The sequence below is a fragment of the Natator depressus genome, chromosome 1 (assembly GCF_965152275.1).
Source record: "Natator depressus isolate rNatDep1 chromosome 1, rNatDep2.hap1, whole genome shotgun sequence".
In the NCBI taxonomy this organism is placed as follows: domain Eukaryota; kingdom Metazoa; phylum Chordata; order Testudines; family Cheloniidae; genus Natator; species Natator depressus.
Window position 1 is genome coordinate 236,449,314 of NC_134234.1, and position 21,181 is coordinate 236,470,494.

The window sequence follows — 21,181 nt, forward strand, 5'->3', positions numbered from 1 at the left end:
AGGGCCCACAACTCCCCCTTGGGAACTGCTGCATGCTCAGGGCTTTCTTTAGAATAGGTAAGCTGCTTGTTCATTCGCCAAGATAGGGATTTAGGAGGAGACCGTTTTTTAAAAGGCCCTGGTTACCCTACTCCAGAAATCAAGACAAACCCCGCGCAGGATGAAAACAATGAGCTTGTCCAGCACGCCACGCGGGGAGAGAGAGAGAGGGGGGACAGCTGCCTCAGCCCTTCCCCGCTGACACCCCAGGCGCTGCTCACGGGGCCCGCACGACGCCTGCAGAGACAGCGAGCGCCGGCCCTGCTTTGGCAAAGAGCGGGGAGGCCGCAGGCAGGGTCTGGGGCGGGCAGCACCAGCGACTCGTGCTGCAAGGAGAGAGATGCCCCCAGCCTCTGCTCCTTTCCGGGGGCGGGAAACACAAGCAGCAGCTCCGTTTACAGCACAGACAACGACCTCTGCGAATGCCACCTGTGGCCGGCAGATGGGGCGTGGCCAGACCCTGGTAAAGGGGCTCCGCTGGGGCCAGGCCCGGGGGCGTGCTCCAGTCCACGGAGAATCGCAGAGCAGGAGTTATGGCGACCTACGTGCAACTGAGCCCTAAGGCCAAGATGCCCATCCTGGGGCTAGGCACCTGGCAGGTAATTGCAAAGGCTCCAGGGTCTGGCATGCCGGGTACAGTGCAGCTGCTCTCTGCCTCCGGAAGCGCTCGGCTCTTCGCGCTGGTTTCTCCCTTTACAAACGCGGCCAAAGTTTCCAGCTGTGTCTGTGCAAAAGGCAGGAGTTTCTTTTCCTCGGGCTGCCTGCAATGCCGGAGGCAACGGCGCAGGCCCGATAGTTACCCTTTGGCACGCTGTTTTTGTTTACGTTGCTAGCAAGATGTGGATGTCATTGTGAAGTCCAGTTTCCTGCTAGGTGTTTGGTTTTATCGCGCTCAATACCTGGTCCTTATATGGATTTAGGATCCGAGCAGCGTTTCAGCTGCTTTTCTAACCATGTCAATAAAAGGCTAACGAGCAGCAGTTGTAGGAACTGGGCTTTGTTCTAGGTGCTTGGATTCTGCAGCTACTTGGCGAGCATAAAATGTTGTTTTAAGAGTTACTGATGCTGACTAAAATGTAGCCAACAGTGAGACAACACCTGTGCATGAAAGACTCTCTTTTTAAAAATTCAGGTTTCCAAAGGTTCCTTGGCTCCCTGGTAGCAAATTTCGTGATGTATTTTACTTAAATGCAAACAACGTTGATTATAATGGTCCTTTCTAGCCTTAGATTCTATGAAGGCATGAAAACTGGTATTTGTGGTATTTCTTTCTTGATCTTTAGATACCCAAGTGCAGAATGTAGGTCAACTTCTGATTTCAGTCACACCAGTTTAAATCCATAATAGCTCTGTTGGCATTGATGGAGTCATTCTGAATTTACAGTGGTATAATTGAGGAAAGAATCCCATCCTTTCTGTGTAAAGGGAACGCTTCCTCCTTTTTAATTCCGTTTTTTTCTTTCAATCCAGGGTTTATGATGTCACTTGCTTCCATGGTGACAAATTGGGACTGCAATTACAAGAATCACTCTTACCAGGGGAGTGCGTTTATGTACAAAAATATATTAAAACAACATTAAAGCTGGCAATGTGATCACACAGAGAACAACAAAGATCACCCTGTGTGTACATTGTTTTAGAACAGTTTTATGCACAGTAAAAAAGAGCTCATAGTTATAGGAAAATACTTGCGGTTTCTACCTATTGTATTGATGGCCAGTATTCTGCACTGCTCAGTGTTGTGTGTTCGTGTGATGAAAGCCCCTCTTCAGATGTACACTAATGCAGAGACAAAGTTAACATTGCTGTAGGAACATTCAGAGTTTTTGAGAATTCTGTCATCTCTGCCCAGCATCTGTTACTTTTAGCTTCATAACTTATGAACATATAGAGCAGAGGTTCTCAAGCTGTGTGCTGTAGATAACTGGCCGGTCACATATAGTCCTTGTTCCACCTGCTGAATCATGCTAAAAGAAGTTTATAAAATATACAGACTTTCCTAGTGTTCACCTTCTACTTGAGCAAGTGCTGTTTACCACAGGGTGATTATGAAGTAGCCAGTGGGAAAGGATATTGATCCATATAAAGAACAGGAGTACTTGTGGCACCTTAGAGACTAACCAATTTATTTGAGCATAAGCTTTCGTGAGCTACAGCTCACTGCATCCGATGAAGTGAGCTGTAGCTCACGAAAGCTTATGCTCAAATAAATTGGTTAGTCTCTAAGGTGCCACAAGTACTCCTGTTCTTTTTGCGAATACAGACTAACACAGCTGTTACTCTGAAACCTACCATTGATCCATATGATTGCAAAGCTTGTGAGGAGAGGGGAGTGTTCCCAAGAGAATCTCTGTATTAAAATGTGGTCTGTGCTATGAAGAAGCTTGAAAATACATGTCTTTGAGATTATAAAAAGAGCTATGGCATAGGTATATTGTGGCAACAATAAATAACTGCCATTCTTTCTGTAAACAATACAGAATAGATAACCTATACCATCTAGTTAACTTCATCAACTAACAGTGTTTTCTTTGTAAGGAATCCTTGCCAGCAAGAAACTGAATTCAGAGTAACAGCCGTGTTAGTCTGTATTCGCAAAAAGAAAAGGAGTACTTGTGGCACCTTAGAGACTAACCAATTTATTTGAGCATAAGCTTTCGTGCGCTACAGCTCACTTCATCGGATGCATGCTGTGGAAAGTATAGAAGATCTTTTTATACACACAAAGCATGAAAAAATGGGTGTTTACCACTACAAAAGGTTTTCTCTCCCCCCACCCCACTCTCCTGCTGGTAATAGCTTATCTAAAGTGATCACTCTCCTTACAATGTGTATGATAATCAAGGTTGGCCATTTCCAGCACAAATCCAGGGTTTACCAAGAATGTCTTGTGGGGGTGGGGGGGTAGGAAAAAACAAGGGGAAATAGGTTACCTTGCATAATGACTTAGCCACTCCCAGTCTCTATTCAAGCCTAAGTTAATTGTATCCAATTTGCAAATGCATTCCAATTCTCCAGTCTCTCCCTGGAGTCTGGTTTTGAAGTTTTTTTTGTTGTAATATCGCAACTTTCATGTCTGTAATCGCGTGACCAGAGAGATTGAAGTGTTCTCTGACTGGTTTATGAATGTTATAATTCTTGACATCTGATTTGTGTCCATTTATTCTTTTACGTAGAGACTGTCCAGTTTGACCAATGTACATGGCAGAGGGGCATTGCTGGCACATGATGGCATATATCACATTGGTGGATGTGCAGGTGAACGAGCCTCTGATAGTGTGGCTGATGTTATTAGGCCCTGTGATGGTGTCCCCTGAATAGATATGTGGGCACAGTTGGCAACGGGCTTTGTTGCAAGGATAGGTTCCTGGGTTTGTGGTTCTGTTGTGTGGTATGTGGTTGCTGGTGAGTATTTGCTTCAGGTTGGGGGGCTGTCTGTAGGCAAGGATTGGCCTGTCTCCCAAGATTTGTGAGAGTGTTGGGTCATCCTTCAGGATAGGTTGTAGATCCTTAATAATGCGTTGGAGGGGTTTTAGTTGGGGGCTGAAGGTGACGGCTAGTGGCGTTCTGTTATTTTCTTTGTGGGGCCTGTCCTGTAGTAGGTGACTTCTGGGAACTCTTCTGGCTCTATCAATCTGTTTCTTCATTTCTGCAGGTGGGTATTGTAGTTGTAAGAATGCTTGATAGAGATCTTGTAGGTGTTTGTCTGAGGGGTTGGAGCAAATGCGGTTGTATCGCAGAGCTTGGCTGTAGACAATGGATCGTGTGGTGTGGTCAGGGTGAAAGCTGGAGGCATGTAGGTAGGAATAGCGGTCAGTAGGTTTCCAGTATAGGGTGGTGGTTATGTGACCATCGTTTATTAGCACTGTAGTGTCCAGGAAGTGGATCTTTTGTGTGGACTGGACCAGGCTGAGGTTGATGGTGGAATGGAAATTGTTGAAATCATGGTGGAATTCCTCAAGGGCTGCTTTTCCATGGGTCCAGATGATGAAGGTGTCATCAATATAGCGCAAGTAGAGTAGGGGCGTTAGGGGACGAGAGCTGAGGAAGTGTTGTTCTAAATCAGCCATAAAAATGTTGGCACACTGTGGGGCCATGCGGGTACCCATAGCAGTGCCGCTGATTTGAAGGTATACATTGTCCCCAAATGTGAAATAGTTATGGGTGAGGACAAAGTCACAAAGTTCAGCCACCAGGTTAGCCGTGACATTATCGGGGATAGTGTTCTTGACGGCTTGTAGTCCATCTTTGTGTGGACTGTTGGTGTAGAGGGCTTCTACATCCATAGTGGCCAGGATGGTGTTATCAGGAAGATCACCGATGGATTGTAGTTTCCTCAGGAAGTCAGTGGTGTCTCAAAGGTAGCTGGGAGTGCCGGTCGCGTAGGGCCTGAGGAGGGAGTCTACATAGCCAGACAATCCTGCTGTCAGGGTGCCAATGCCTGAGATGATGGGGCGCCCAGGATTTCCAGGTTTATGGATCTTGGGTAGTAGATAGAATGCCCCAGGTCGGGGATCCAGGGGTGTGTCTGTGCGGATTTGATCTTGTGCTTTTTCAGGGAGTTTCTTGAGCAGATGGTGTAGTTTCTTTTGGTAACCCTCAGTGGGATCAGAGGGTAATGGCTTGTAGAAAGTGGTGTTGGAGAGCTGCCTAGCAGCCTCTTGTTCATATTCCGACCTATTCATGATGACAACAGCACCTCCTTTGTCAGCCTTTTTGATTATGATGTCAGAGTTGTTTCTGAGGCTGTGGATGGCATTGTGTTCCACACGGCTGAGGTTGTGGGGTAAGTGATGCTGCTTCTCCACAATTTCAGCCCGTGCACGTTGGCGGAAGCACTCTATGTAGAAGTCCAGTCTGCTGTCTCGACCTTCAGGAGGAGTCCACCTAGAATCCTTCTTTTTGTAGTGTTGGTAGGGAGGTCTCTGTGGATTAGTATGTTGTTCAGAGGTGTGTTGGAAATATTCCTTGAGTAGGAGACGTCGAAAATAGGATTCTAGGTCACCACAGAACTGTATCATGTTTGTGGGGGTGGAGGGGCAGAAGGAGACGCCCCGAGATAGGACAGCTGCTTCTGCTGGGCTAAGAGTATAGTTGGATAGGTTAACAATATTGCTGGGTGGGTTGAGGGAACCATTGCTGTGGCCCCTTGTGGCATGTAGTAGTTTAGAAAGTTTAGTGTCCTTTTTCTTTTGTAGAGAAGCAAAGTGTGTGTTGTAAATGGCTTGTCTGGTTTTAGTAAAGTCCAGCCACGAGGAAGTTTGTGTGGAAGGTTGGTTTTTTATGAGAGTATCCATTTTTGAGAGCTCATTCTTTATCTTTCCCTGTTTGCTGTAGAGGATGTTGATCAGGTGGTTCCGCAGTTTCTTTGAGAGCGTGTGGCACAAGCTGTCAGCATAGTCTGAACAGGAGAGTGGGTTTGTGTGGGGGGGAGAAGGCCCACCTTGATTATCATACACATTGTAAGGAGTGTGATCACTTTAGATAAGCTATTACCAGCAGGAGAGTGGGGTGGGGGGAGAGAAAACCTTTTGTAGTGGTAAACACCTATTTTTTTCATGCTTTGTGTGTATAAAAAGATCTTCTATACTTTCCACAGTATGTATCCGATGAAGTGAGCTGTAGCTCGCGAAAGCTTATGCTCAAATAAATTGGTTAGTCTCTAAGGTGCCACAAGTACTCCTTTTCTTTTTAAGAAACTGAATGAATCTCTGCAGGTCAAAGAGGCAGAGTTATTGACTGAGCTAAAGGAGAACCTGTTTCTTCTGCGTTTGATCCTGAAATGTGTAGAGCGCTTGCCACTTCTGTTGATTTCAGATTTGACTAGACAAAATTTGAAGTGAGGACAGAGGGGGGAAAAAAAAAAAAATCTTTCTACCTTCTCATGAATTCCAAGGGCAGTCTTTATGCATTCACAGTAAAGAAAGTACAGCATTGAATAGTCTTATCGTATATATCATTTATCTGGCCCTGAGCATATACTATATGAAGTTACACAATGAGGGAGCAAATAACCAAAGAGGCCCAGCAGCATTTGGATTTGAAGGTTTCAAAGCCATCTAGGGAATTCAGCCACACAGCGCCCATTAACCCCAATGCAACTAATAAAAATATCAACGTTTTGCATCCAGAAGAGAGAGCTGTTAGGCCAGTCCTCCCCCAACCACCTTTACTCCCAGGACTCCAGGAACATGTGCATGGACTGTGGGGAATGGGGAACAGTATTTTTTTGCAAGATTCCATCTTGCAAGCAGGACTGGTGCAAGACACAGTACTATCTTAGGCTTCTGCTACCTGGTAGTGCATGTGGGGAGAGGGTTGTGGGGGTACTTAAAGGAGCATCCTCCCCCCAAAAAGCAGTCCCAACTGATAGGGAGGGTGGCTGATCTGGGTTAGACTTGCAGTAGCAAAGGGCTGTCCCCATAAAGCTATTCTGGTTGGGGCTTGGGTGGGTGGGTGTGTGTGTGTGTGTGGAGAGGTCGGAGAAGGTAGAGGGAAGGGCAGGTAGGCAAGAGCTACCCCCATAAATCCTATGGTGATTGTTTAGCCTACACATAACGCTGGATATAGTTACACATCCAGGAATCCAACACTGTTTTCAAACTAGAAATTGACCCTTCCAGGTGGGGTTCTCTGAATCACTCTTGCTTTGTGTTTCACATGCTCCTTTGGATTCCGTCCCATACAACAAAACCCTGAGTAGTTTTATGCTCTGTATAAATAGAGATCACAGGATAAATTCCCAGGTACAGAAGCACATTCAAAATGGTGATTAGTCTGATCTAGTTTGCATACCATTGGATTAGCACACCCACTCTGTGGTCAGTTTGAGCCACTCTCCTATCCGGAAATGTTGGTGTTTTACAGGTGTTCCTTTTTTTTTTTTTTTTTTTTTTCAGGCTCCTCCAGGGAAAGTGGAAGAAGTGGTGAAGTTTGCCATCGACATTGGATACCGCCACTTCGACTGTGCCTCTTTGTACAAGAATGAGAGTGAAATAGGGGATGGGATCCAGCAGAAAATCAAGGAAGGGGTTGTGAAACGGGAAGACCTTTTTGTTGTCAGTAAGGTACAGCTGGCTACAGGAATTGTATCATGGGGTCATAGGGCAAATAATTTAGTTACATGGAGAGAGATGGAGCTCAACAGACAGCCCATGCTCCAGGGATAAAATGACCGAGGGAATAATCCCATTCATCCCTCCTGTTAGTTTTATGCTTCTGTCTTTCTAGCGAGGCAAGGAGAGAGGTAAAAGCAAGGAAAATGGGATTCTTGTAATTCTGTTGTGTGGAACAGGATCTTCCATAAAGTTCATCCATTATTTGCAATGGGAGAAGAACCCTGTTGGGAGCATTTTGACAATTCAGAGAAGGGTAGCGTGGCCACCATGATCATGTTAATTTCTCCTGATCTGCAAATTTCGAGTCTTTGCTACTTTAAGGTTTTTCCCCCTAGAAGCATGGTAGGAAAACAAGAAATTAGAAGTCTCTAGGTCAAATTTGGAGGCAGTGCTTCAGTTATATATTTTAACTTACTGATGTGTAAGGAAGCCTAAATCGGTGGAAGCAATGTAATGCAATGCAAACCTGGAATAAGGTGTAAATTAAAGTTGGGGGCCTATTATAACTTTTTTACTTTTCTAGTTAATTGTCTTAATGGCTCTACTTTTCTCTTCTGGCCCCCTGACATATGAGCTAAACCAACTTAGATCACCACTACGCTCCTCTCTGAATTTGTTCCTTTGCCTAAAACCAGTTTTTAGTAGAGCAGGAAATTTGTGAGTATTTGTATTTTAATTTTCTGGAGAAAATTCAGTTTTTCAACAAAACAAATAAAATGTTTGTTGTTTTTGTTTTGTTTTGGGGTCTTTTGAGGTGGGGAAGGTTAGAGGGTGGTAAAAAACCAAAAACATCTTACTAGAAGATGGACATTGTTACTAGGAATTTTTTGTTTCTAGTTTTTCAATTTAAAAAATAAAATTTTCTCAGCACTTTTAATTTTGGTCAAAAACCAGTTTTTCATCAAAATATTTAAATAAAAGACAAGTTACAGCCAGCTCTAGTTTGGGTTCAGGACAGTGATGTGTGGCTTATTGGGGATTTACTGAAGTTTCCAAATACCTTATGACAATTCTGTCCTTGTATCTGAGCTTTGGAATTAGGTAATAAAAATCAATAGGCCATGCTGACAACTTTAATCACTTTGGAAATGTGGAATTGCCAAAATACATGCAGTTTTTCCCATCTGGGGACACATGGTAGGAAGCTTTATTCTGTCAATTCCTTTTTATAAATACTGTATTTTGAGTTTGGGCTCTATTTTAATCTGTCACTTAAAATTTTAGTAGCAAGACACGTAGATCTGTTTTTGGCATAAGCCATGTAAGTAGAAGGGGTGATGTTCTTAGACCTGTTTCTCGTAGATATAAAATAGCCTCTCTCTGGGCAGGGGGATTCTGTAAGGTTTCAGAGTAAGTGTCCATCTTGGTTTTCTCCTTGCAGTTGTGGTGCACGTTTCATGAGCGATCCCTTGTGAAGGGGGCATGCCAGACGAGCCTTGCTGCACTGAAACTGGATTATCTGGACCTCTACCTTATTCATTTTCCTATGGGATTCAAGGTAGCGAGCCTCCTCTAGTTCTTTTCTCCTCATCATCCTGAGAGAATCCTTGAGTGCTCAGATGCTAGGCCATGGCCACCATCTAGTCCACCAAGGAGGACTAGCCTCCTTCTGGAATTTCTCTTTGCCATGTTTTATTCATGTAAGTGTTACACTGTATAGAGAAACGTGAGGCCACTTCTCTGGCAGAAGAGAGGTGAGGAGGAGGAGACATCTCTATAGATGTTGCTTCCACAGCATTCCAAGCCTCCAGTGACTTTGATAGCAACCAACAAGTGCTTCTATGCAGGTCACCTACATGGCAAAAGCAAGGCTATACTACTGTGCATATGGGTATTTAGCTATCTCTTTAGGAGTTCTGGTGGCTGCATGCTATACTTTTCTCTCTCTAAGCAATAGCGGAACTGTGAGTTTACAATGTAGAATGAATATTTTTGGAGTCGGGCATTTCCCATCCAGGCTTCTTCAGCTGCAGGGGCAGTGTTGTGTGGATTCCAGTTTTGGGAGAAAAAACTAATACATTCATGGAGGATAGGTCCATCAATGGCTATTAGCCAGGAGGGGCAGGGATGGTGTCCCTAGCCTCCATTTGCCAGAAGCTGGGAATGGGTGACAGGGCATGGATCACTTGATCATTTGTTCTGTTCATTCCCAAGGGGCACTTGGCATTGGCCACTGTCGGAAGACTGGATACTGGGCTAGATGGATCTTTAGAAAGGTCTGACCCAGTATGGCCAATATTCTTAATTATTGGTCTATTTAGAGTGATTATCAATGGAAGATGAAGCAAGTCACAGAATTAACCATAGTTTTTTTTGGAATGATTACCAGGGCTGGAATGAAACTTCTTACATAAAGAGTGGAGGACTTCCCTCTCCTCCTCTCTTTAGACTTATTAAGCTAATTACTTGACCAAAGGTTACTATTTCCCCTCTATTAGCTCCAATTTAAGCCACCATATGCAGTATGGCCCTGATTCAGCAAGGTACTTAAATATGCACATAATTTTAAGGGCATGAGTAGTACCATTGATTTAAAGTTTTGCATATGCTTAAGTTCCTTGTTGAATTGGGACCTATGCATCCATTTTGACTTGCTGATAGAATCTGGGTATTCCAGCTCTGAAAGCAAATCTCTTTAAACTTTCTGTCTTGATATGACAGGCTGGTGAGGAGGTGCATCCTGTAGATGACAATGGTATGGTTGTCCCCAGTAACACGGATATTCTGGACACATGGGAGGTAAAAATTCACTCTTCGTTCTTACACACCAGAAGTGGAGCAGAAGGCTGCATGCCTGTAATGGTGGGGGCTGCAATGTTGTTCATATTAGGGTTTGGAGAGATGTATTCAGCTGGGGGCTGCTCACAGGGTCTTTGCATCACTAGGAATTCAAGGTTTCCAAATGTTCTTTGTTCAGAGCTATCTACCCTTTATTCCATTTGAGTGGCATGATTCTATGTCTGTTGCGGCTACCCACAGCCTAGGTGACATAGTGGCTCTGAGTGTGCCTTTTTCCCCATAAGAGGAAGGCTGAGCATTGTGGAAAAGAACAATGTGATCACCTACCTGTGTAGCTTGAGGCTCTGGTCTGTGCTCTTCATGTCTCTGTCTTGTCAGCTCAAAAATGGAGTGACTTATTAACCTCTTTGCTTCTATTAGATGGCATAAAAAGAAAGTGTCCTAAAAGGATGAGATTTGGCTCTCATGGGAAAAGGGTGGGGTGGTCTGGATGTGATGGTGGGATGCACTCTGGGGAACAGACATGCTTAACGTGAACGTGCTCATCGATGCAAAGATTTTAAGGCCAGACATGAACATTAGATCATCTAGTCCAGGGGTGGGCAAACTATGGCCCAGGAGTCGCATCCAGTCCTCCAGATGTTTTAATCTGGCCCTTGAGCTCCCGCCAGGAAGTGGGGTCAGGGGCTTGCCCCACTCTGTGCGCTTCCTGGAAGCAGCAGCGTGTCCCCCTTCCGGCCCCTACATGTAGGGGCAGCCAGGGGGCTCAGCATGCTGACCCCGCCCAAGGGCTACCCCCCCAGCTCCCATTGGCCAGGAACCACGGCCAATGGGAGCTGCAGGGGTGGCACCTGCGGACAGGGCAGCGCACCGTGTAGGAGCTGGAGTGGGGACATGCCACTGATTCTGGGAGCTGCTTGAGGTAAGCACTGCCTGGAGCCTGCACCCCTGACCCCCTCCCATGCCCCAACCCTCTGCCCCAGCCCTAATCCCTCTTCTACCCTCCGAACCCCTTGGTCCCAGCCTGGAGCACTCTCCCACACCCTGAACGCCTCATTTCTGGCCCCACCCCAGAGCCTTCACCCCCAGCTGGAGCCCTCACCCCCTCCCACACCCCAACCTCCAATTTTGTGAGCATTCATGACCTGCCGTATAATTTCCATATCCAGATGTGGCCCTTGGGCCAAAAAGTTTGCCCACCCCAATCTAGTCTCCCCTCCTTATTGATTTATCAGTTACTGTGGTATAGGAAAAAGGCTAAGCTGGCAGTAGTACTAGCTCCTGTACATGACTGGATTACTTTGCCCCCTTAGGCTATGGAAGAGCTGGTGGATGCAGGTCTGGTGAAAGCCATTGGAATCTCCAACTTTAACCACAAACAGATTGAGAGACTCTTAACCAAACCTGGTTTAAAATTCAAGCCTGCCAACAACCAGGTAAGGTATTTATTCCTGCTGATTTCTGATGAACATGTGTCTAAAGGCTGGGCTACATATGCTTGAACGGATCTTAAAAAAGGAGTTTGGAATTCAACAAAATACTGAACTCGGGAATGTCTGTGGACGTTACCATTCAGTGAGTGGGTATTAAGGTTGAATGACAATCCTAACTTGCATCCCAGTAGTCATGCCGTGTCTAGACTACCCTGATACACCTCGTAGCAGCATGTGCAGAATATAGAACCTTTCACAACCCCATGAAATGCTGTAAGCAGTTTCACTCCTCCTCCTAGCACCCCAAGGTATCTGAGCCTGACATTGCCAGGGTCTTCATCTCCAGCACCCTCTGGTGGTCACTTTGGCCCTGCAATGGCCTGGTCTGTTTCTGTCCGCATCTTCTGTGGCCCACCCAGTTACCTATTAAGTTCTGTCCCCTTCCAGGGTAAGGAAAGGACAAACTGAAAATCCAGATAAACATCTAAACAAATGGTGGTTCTGCCCCTTTTGGGCTATGCTGCAGGTCCCTCCCTTTGCCCTACTTTCAGACTCCACAGCATTCTGTGTTTCTTAAGCTGAGCACTGCCACCCAGGACTTCCCCCTGCAGGTTCTTCTTTGCAGCAGGTTTCCTCACTGCCTCTTCTCCCAGGGACCTTTCTACTTCAGCATGCCTTCATCCAGCCCTTCCTACCTACTGGAAGCTCCCTCAGCTGAGTTCCCCTCTGTCTTGTGCAGTACTTGCGAACCCTTTCACTCACTGCTAGGATCAATAGTTGTCATTACGTCACCAGATCAAGATCATCAGGGGGTTAGCTGCTACCTCACAGACAAGACAGAACCCAGCTCCCCCTTAAAGGACCAGCCAGTCCATGACAGATGCCTTAAACATCAAGGAGTTCTGGAACACTACGTTACATTTGAGCCTACAAAATATACCCACAGATTTAAGCCCACCAGAGTTGATTTATATTTTGCCTTGACTTGTGCAGTTTTTTTCCATTGTGCCAAAAAAAAAAAAGTAACCAGAGATTTCTGCTTTACACTATGGCTGCTGAAAGTTCCTTTGGCCTCTGCTCAATGCAGTACACTGGGCAATAGCATTCATGAGCGTTTCAGAGTCTTACGGCTGTGCTTTTAGTTTTAGTGTTATCCTTCTGTCACGTCATGGTTCTGCAGTATGATTGGGAAGGGTTCCCATATAATTTTTTTTCCCAAGTGTTTATGGCTTTATTAAATGACTCTGGGTGAATTTTTAACTGTAGTGTGGTCTAAGCATAGGTGGGAGGGGCTGTATTTGTGGACACAGCATTGTAACCAGAAAGCTGTATGACCATTGCAATTGCCAGTTGAACGTGCCAAGTTAGCACCAGCACCTGCAGCATAATATATAAACATGGGAATCCATACTCACATGAACGGTGCCATTGACATCAATGGGACTACCTGCCCGAGGTAAGAGCTGGCAAGAGCAGGCCAAAGGCTTTTCCTTTTTACCTTTGAACATGTGGTGGGGTCTTGCTCAGCCAGTTTCCCGTGACTTCAGAAGGCAGGATAAAGGATTTGATAACTACTCCATTTGGCTCTTTCTTTATGGAGCATAGTACGCAGTTTCACTTTTTAAAATATTTGCTTAACACAGATTGCTTTAAAATAGTTTTTTAATAATAATGTTGTCTAATATTATGCAGCTGGAGTACCCAAACGTCCCATTCAGGATTAGGTTCCCACTGTGCTGGGTGCATTACATAGACCCTAAAAAGACACAGTGCCTGCCCTGAAGTGTTTATTCATTTTTAAGTATTTCTTAGACGGTATAGACCTAGTCAAACCCAGCACGGTATACAAATGTTTTACCATGCCAAGATGCAGTGCTCTGGGTAGAAGCATATCCATGCTTTACAGGCTGCATTATTTGAATGTGTGATCAGTATACGAAAGGAGATTCAAAATTATATTAATGTAAATTTTTTTAAGATGTTAAAGCAACAAGTTGGTAAATCTCCAAGTTCTGGTTTCTACGATGACAATTACTCTGGTACGTTGCCCATACACAGTATAGTAAAAGCATTACATATATACCTGCCTAGCAAAATTCTACTCACCATGGAAGAGTAACTTTTGTGTGTTGGGCAAGTAGAATATTATCAGGCTTTCCATAATCATCATCATGATAAAAGAAGGAAGAACAATTTTGTGGTTAATTCACTGAATGGCGACTTCGTAGACCCTGATCTGCTACAGACTTCCTGCATGACTGGGCAAGTCACCTACCCTTGTTCCCCCATTTTACAGATGGGGATACTAGTACTTTGTATATCTTGTCTGTTTGGACTCAAAGCGCTTCAGGGCAGAGACTATCACTGTGTTGTACAGAACCTAGCACTGTGTGGTTCTGATACAGGTTCAGGCCTCTAGATCAGGGGTTCTCAAACTTCATTGCACCATGACCCCCTTCTGACAACAAATTATTACATGATCCCAGGAGGGGGGACCGGAGCCTGAGCCCGCTTGAGTCCCACAGCCCCAGGTGGGATGGCCAGAGCTTAAGCCTGAGCCCTGCTGCCCCAGGCAGGGGGCGAAAGCCCAAGGGCTTCACCCCCAGTTGGGGGCCTATAACCTGAGACCTGCCACCCAGGGCTGAAGCCCTTGGGCTTTGGCTTTGGCCCTGGGCAGTGGGGCTTGGGCTTTGGCATCTGGCCCCAGCAAGTCTAACACCAGCCCTGGTGACCCCATTAAAAAGGGGTTGCAACCCATTTCAGGGTCCCGACCTACAGTTTGAGAACCGCTGCTCTAGATGCTACTGTAGTGCAAATAGTAATCAACAGCAAGGCAGGTAGATATTTTGTGTGTGATGTTCTGCAAGACTTCTTTATACCAGAGGTATACGAGTGGCTCCAAAGGTAGCCATAGGGTCTGTATCCTCTGGAGCACAGGAGTGCTAGCAGTGCAGTCTGCCCCTGGATGAACCTGTGTGTCCTTGTGCCTGCAGATTGAGTGCCACCCATACCTTACCCAGGAGAAGCTGATTAAATATTGCCAATCCAAAGGGATCTCAGTGACTGCATACAGTCCCCTTGGCTCTCCTGCCAGGCCATGGTAAGAATGCTTGGCAGCCTCTCTTAGAGTATGTATGTCTCTCTCTCTCAAATCATTGAAGAAAGTTGAATGTCCAGTGCAGTTACAATTAATACATATTTCTGTCGCTATATTGCAAATCCTCCTGTGAAATATATCCTGTTTCATGCAAGGGATGGTAGTCTACCGTTAACCTATTGGCTGTTGGTTTTTTTTTCTTTTTATAGGGCCAACCCAGGGGACCCTACTCTTCTAGAGGACCCTAAGATTAAAGAGATTGCTGCTAAACACAGCAAAACCTCTGCTCAGGTACGTTGGAGTCACAGCACAGTGCATGTTGCCTCCTTTGTAATACATTGCCTTGCGCCAACATTGCACTCTTCCACAGATACTCTGCGGTCTTTACACAGTGACTCTTTAGAATGTCTTATTTTACATCTAACTCAGTTTAGAAGGAGGGGGATTGTCAGAACAAACTGTTCAGTCTGGGAACAGGAAGGACCTGGCAAGGAACAGGGAGTGCCTGTCGTTAGCACAGATTATTGCTGACCAGCCTTAAAGATGGGCCTTTGCGTGCCCTCCAGAAAGTGCCATGTTGATCATATGAACTTAGCGATGAAAGGGGCTGTGGAAAAAATCAAATGAGGTTCAGCCAAATCACCCTATGAATCCTTGATCCGGCTAAATTATTTTTCGTGGACGCCTCAGTGTTTCGCTATTTGACTAAAGCTAGCAGGTGTGTGTGTGTTTTCCAGAATTCAATGTTTGTGAACAGTTGGGGAAAATTTCTTATGGCTGCTCAGTTTGACCATGTTTCTACTTCTTAGTATTTGCTGTTCACAAACACTCTTACAACTGTGTGGGGTTTTTTGTTTGTTTTATTCGTAAGAATGTTTGAGAGAATGACTCTTCAGACAGATCTTCATACTCACACCCAGTCAGCAGCTGTCAGGCTCCAATCATAAAGTTGCTTGAAAAAGGGTGAATTTTTTTTCCTCAAAAAATGCTTCCTGAAAAATGCATCCCTTTTTCTGTTGAAGATGTCAAAGCTGGGAGCCTTAGCTGTTCCTCGTTCAGTTCTTAAGACCAGAAGGGGCCTCTATGATCATCTGAATCCCTGTATAACACAGGACATGGGGGTCACGGAGGGAGTCCTGTTTTCCAAAAACTTCTTGCCCGACCAGGGAGCAGAAACAATGACATTGCAAACAATTCATAGTTGACTTGAGCAGCTTGCAAACACACTACAGAATGTAATTTGTTTATACAAACCACCTGAGGAATACTTCTGAACAATGAATAGATTTCCAGAAACTGGAATTGGTTTGTAACAAAAAGTGCTACATTTCTAGAAAACTTATTTAGAACAATACCCCCCCACCACCTCCAAACAAACCAAAAAACCCTCCAAAAAACCCTTGACCAGCACTACTAGTGATTGGTAGCTTCAGTGTCATCAGAATTCCTGTTCTTTCCTTTCAGGTTCTGATCCGGTTTCACATCCAGAGGAATGTGGCAGTCATTCCTAAGTCTGACAAACCACACCATATTGAGGAGAACTTTAAGGTAAGGTTTCAAATAAGACTATTGCTACACCTATCCATTACAGTAGCAAGATGGGGTGCCATCTTCCTAATTTTCTCATTTATCCCAAATTACATTTGATGGGAGCAAGAGAAGGGGCAGCGAGGTAGAAAGATCCTTCTATATTTCAGCATTCAGTACTGCATTTTTAGTTGTGCGTTCATACTTTGTGTGAAAATTCAAGTGGACTTGCATTTTTGTTAAATTTAAAACCAGGAGCGAAGTGAGTTAAACTGTCACATCTTATTTGTCATACCACATTTCCAAGTCTCCTAATTTTAAGCTTTAATTCTACTCCTACACAGCTAGAGTTAAACTTAATTTAATACCTACTTCTTATATTGGGCTTTTCAGCAGTAGATCTCAAAATGCTTTGCAACAGTGGTCAGACTCATTATCCACCTCTTTATAGATGAGGAAACATGGGGCAAGTTACTTCACCACCCTCAGTCACCCAGCAGGTCAGTGGCAGAGCTAGGAATAGATCTGTGCTCTACCCACTGGGATGCATTACCTTTATGTAATTTAACATGAGTAGACTTAAACACATAAGGACACATGTGACACGATTACACCTATTTAGTTTAGAGAGGAGAGGACTTGAAAAGGGCTGTTACGGCACTACAATGGTTGATATAATAAAGGTCAGTTGGAGCAAGCATCTAATACAAAAAGAAAAGGAGGACTTGTGGCACCTTAGAGACTAACCCAGTTATTTGAGCGTAAGCTTTCGTGAGCTACAGCTCACTTCATCGGATGCATTCAGTGGAAAATACAGTGGGGAGATTCCACTGAATGCATCCGATGAAGTGAGCTGTAGCTCACGAAAGCTTATGCTCAAATAAATGTGTTAGTCTCTAAGGTGCCACAAGTCGTCCTGTTCTTTTTGCGGATACAGACTAACACGGCTGCTACTCTGAAACCTGTCATCTAATACAACAATGTGACAGGCAAAACTTATACAATGCATAATTTAACCCTGGAATGCAGTGCCACAACACATCCCTGACACCGAAACCTTAGTAGGCTCAAGCATTTCTGGCTGCCTAAAACATCAGCAGTTGTACAGGACAGGCTAAAAATGCATTAGCACTATAATCACTTATGCTTCAGTGTATAATGCTACCAATAATTGATGGGAGTTAGACAGAAGTCTCCTAGGGGAAGGTTATTCCCCAATTTTCCACCATCTGCTTCCTTGCACCTTCCTTGCTAGAAGCATCTAGCACTGATCACTGTTGGGGGACTGCTATCCTGAAACAGGTATGGCTATATCAATGTTTATATTTATAAAAAGGGAGGGGAAATTCCAGAAAATCTCAGCAGGGGATGGGTCTGATCATTTCCTCAAAGAGGAAAACTGCATAACTTTGCTAAGGTGCCACAGTCTGGCTGAAAGCCTCTTTCTCCCAGTGGAGAGAAGTTACTCACCTGAGGGCTGCCCTTGAAGTCACTGGGACAATAAGTAAGTGCCACACAAGTCATCCTTCTTGGACTAGAACTGCTCACCCAGCAGCCCACTGACTTCATTGGAAATACTCATGAGAGTAAAGAGGTACTCTGGCCTTAGAATCTGAGGTGTCTTTCCATTGCATGTTGCAGAAGTCATGGGACGACTTTAGTTGTGTTCTGGGTCAAACTTCTGGAACCTGATGTCGTACGAGCAGTTACAGATGAAAGGATTGTGTGTGTGTGTGTGTGTGTGTGTGTGTGTCGTGTCCTAGTGCTAAGTATTCCATTCTACCTGAAGTGAGGGTAGCTGGTGTAATTACGCTTCAGTGGAATTTTTGGTCACCCAATCTGGTACAATTCACCCCTGCTCTAAGTCATAGCTGCCTTATCTTTACATTAGGTGCACGTAATTTCCAGCTGCTTACAGACCTAACTTAAAACACTTTCCTTTCAGGTGTTTGACTTTGAATTGGCTAATGAGGAGATGGAAACCATCCTCAGCTTTAACAGGAATTGGAGGGCTGTTGAAATGCTAACGTAGGTTGCTTTTCTTCTGAATCCTACAGAATGCCCAAAATCCCACTCATTGCTTACTATTGCTTTTAAAGGCAAGGCAGGATCTCTTTGAGAAAGGGAAAGCAGGCAGGACCCCAGATTTTAAATCATGGGCTTTGGGTAATTAGACATACCTTAGACTCTATCTATACTACAAAATTATGTCAGTATAGTTTACGTCAGCATACAGCCACTGTAGTTATTAAATTGCTTGTGTATGCACACACTTGACTTTGTCAGCGCTGCACATCCTCACTAGCAGCACTTGTATTGTCAGTGTGGGGCATGGCTCTTGAAAACCTGTAACAGTCAACAAAGGCAATGCGGTGTCTACGCTGACGCTGCATTGACCTGATTACATTGACCATGCATGTACACTGCTTGAGGAGGAGGAGGTGGTGGTGGTGGTAAATTGGCAGAGAGAGGCACTTACGTCAGCGGTAGCCAAATTTAAGTGAAGGCACTTCCACAGCTAGGTTGAGACAAGGCATCTTACATTGACCTAACCCAGTAGTGTAGACCAGGCCTTAGAATGACTGATGTCAAGAGGAAGATAATCCCTACATAGTCATTTCTTTAGCAGGTACTATCCCCTCTATTTTGTCCGTATGTTCCAAATACCTAAATTAAATGACTGCTTCAGCAAGCGGTGTTCCTCTGACTAAGGTGGAAGTGGTATGGAAGGAGTGGCCAGGAGGTTCAGAATGCTTTTAATGCCTACAGTAGGGACCTGCTTGGCGAACATCTACCTATGCACTATTCAATACCCTGCCTGTCTTCCTGACAGAAGGACATGTGTAGTTACTTTGAATACTTGGTAACGCCCACTTTTCTTTTTTTTAGGGCGGTCAATCACAAGGAATATCCATTCAAAGAAGATTATTAAAGCTGGTGTTTCCGTGGCATCTCGGGCTATTAGAGTTGGAGCCTCCTTCTGCTCTGACTTGTTCTTCTATACTGATTGTGTCCTTCAACTGTTGTCTACCCTTTTACCACCAGACATGTGGGTTGAAGGGAGAAGAAATGTATATAAAAGCTAAACAACAAATATTTAACACCTTTAGAGGGGTTACCTTTTTATCAACGGGTCGGAGGTACTGCTTTTTGCAAGACTACCGAAAAAAAGTTAACTTTAATTCCTCTTTTGTTTACTTTGTATATTAAACTCCACTTCCCATCTAGTCACTTGAGGAGGAGTTCAAGGTAGGTTAATACAATGTCAGTACCTTAAGAGATGCTGTATTAACTATGGAACTCTTTATACAGTTGCTTGTATGCCACTTGTCTGATTGTTCCAGCTGGATAACTATCCTGTGCCTAATGTATCAAAGACATTAAACAATTCAGAGTACAATTATTTGAATGAGTGTATTCACTTCACTTTACTAAATGGTGCACCAGTAGGCTAGTGCAGTGGTTCTCAAACTTCACTGCACTGCGATGCCCTTCTGACTACTTCATGATGCCAGGATGGGGGGAGCCGAAGCCTGAGCCTACCCAAGCCCCACCACTCCAGGAAGGGGGCTAAAGCTGAAGCTCAAGGGCTTCAGCCCCAGGCAGGTGGCCTGCAACCTCAGTCCTGCCCCCAGGGCTGAAGCTCTCAGGCTTTGACTTCAGCCCTGGGTAGTGGGGCTTGGACTTCAGGCCCAGACCCCAGCACATCTAAGCCATCCCTAGTGACCCCATGCAAGGGGGGTTGTGACCTACTTTGAGGTCCTCACCCACAGTTTGAGAACTGCTGGGCTGGTGTAAGTGGCTCTAGGACTAAATGACAAACTTGCTCCCTGTATAACTGAGCATAAAGGGGGAAGAAAGAAATCTATCTTGGGTGTGACTGGAATTGTAGGAGCTTTGGGCTTAGTGGGGTGTGCATGGGAGATGGTCAGTGCTGGAAGTCTTAGACACAAAGCTAGATGTCATTGTGCTCATTGATCACAGAAGTACTTTTTAGACAAGCCCTGGGTCTCTAAAATGTAAACCTTTAGGTACATGTGGATAAAGCACATTTTACAACATTGGTCGAGAATGCAGCCCCCCTAAACTTAATTTTTTTCAAAATACTTAATGTATAACTAGATCACAGGTGACCTAAAACAAGTAGAATCCATAAAGTAGAAAATAATTTTGAGGACTAAGGGAAGAATGGTTACAATGCTTTATGTGGCATTAGGTAGAGACAGACAATACCTGTTTTCACAGACTTTTACAGATTAGGGTTTTAAAAAATAACACCCTATGGAGATATTTGGGTGCTGTTAAAGCAAGTCATTTTACATTTACTTACCTATTGTCTTGAGCTAGCTATTTGAATAGGAGGTGCTAGCTGCTGTAAATGAAGCTTAGCAAGAGCCATTGTAATCCACACCCCTCCTGGGTGTGGTGTTCTGTCCTATCTAGTGGCACAGAGACCACTTAGGCACAGAGGTTGAGTCTGCTCTGCAGCATTAGCTAACAGCCAGCTGGCTTTTGGCTTATGCACTAAGCTCCAGAGGCCCCAGGTTTGATCCTGCCTGCTGACTACCAGGATCTGTTGCTGTTAAACCATCACTTCCAAGCACTATTACACAAGTTAAGTAAAAATGTTAAAGGTTGCTTGTGCAATCTTAATTCTGCCCACTGTGTGCTCTGACTGAAGCAATGGGTCCTCTAGAAGTGTAGGTGATATAGCTAACATACTTGACTTTACAACAATTTAAAGGTAGTTGAGAAATTGCCTAGATTTTTGTTAATTGCACAGAGGGGGGAAAAAATCCTTGCCCTGCCCTACCCTCACCAAGTCAGGTTTTGAACTCTGTACCTTCCACATGAATAAGTACAAAGGTATCTTGAGTGTGGAGAATTATGGGTCTAGGGCAAGTCTATGTTTCCCTCCAATAGTGACTAGTTATATACATGAACCTAAAACTAGATGACTATTTAAAACAGTGCCCCTAATATAGTCTCATCTTCCAACAGTACACTACCATGGTGGTGTGCACCTAGTCCCTTTCCAACTATGGGCCACGTGTGACCTAGCACCCCATATTGCAAGAGACAGGTTGTGCTACTGCAAGCTCTCCTTGCACTACCCTCACTGATCAAAAGCGGTTCCCAGCTCACTGCATTCCACGTGGAAAACTTTTCTATACATGACACCACCCTTCTATTAAAAGAAATCTCCAGAATAAGCAGCACCACCAGTT

The 21,181-nt window shown here is 44.6% G+C and overlaps 1 protein-coding gene across 1 annotated transcript; it reads left to right on the top strand.

The window, feature by feature from the left end:
* The first annotated feature begins 358 nt into the window (after positions 1-358).
* LOC141985382 (aldo-keto reductase family 1 member B1-like) lies at positions 359-19,303 on the top strand. The gene is made up of 10 exons (XM_074949435.1): positions 359-638; positions 6,939-7,106; positions 8,539-8,655; positions 9,819-9,896; positions 11,210-11,332; positions 14,323-14,429; positions 14,636-14,717; positions 15,891-15,974; positions 17,899-17,981; positions 18,843-19,303. The coding sequence occupies exons 1-10, from the start codon at positions 573-575 to the stop codon at positions 18,883-18,885; spliced, it is 951 nt and encodes a 316-aa protein (XP_074805536.1). The 5' UTR covers positions 359-572; the 3' UTR covers positions 18,886-19,303.
* The last annotated feature ends 1,878 nt before the right edge of the window (positions 19,304-21,181 follow it).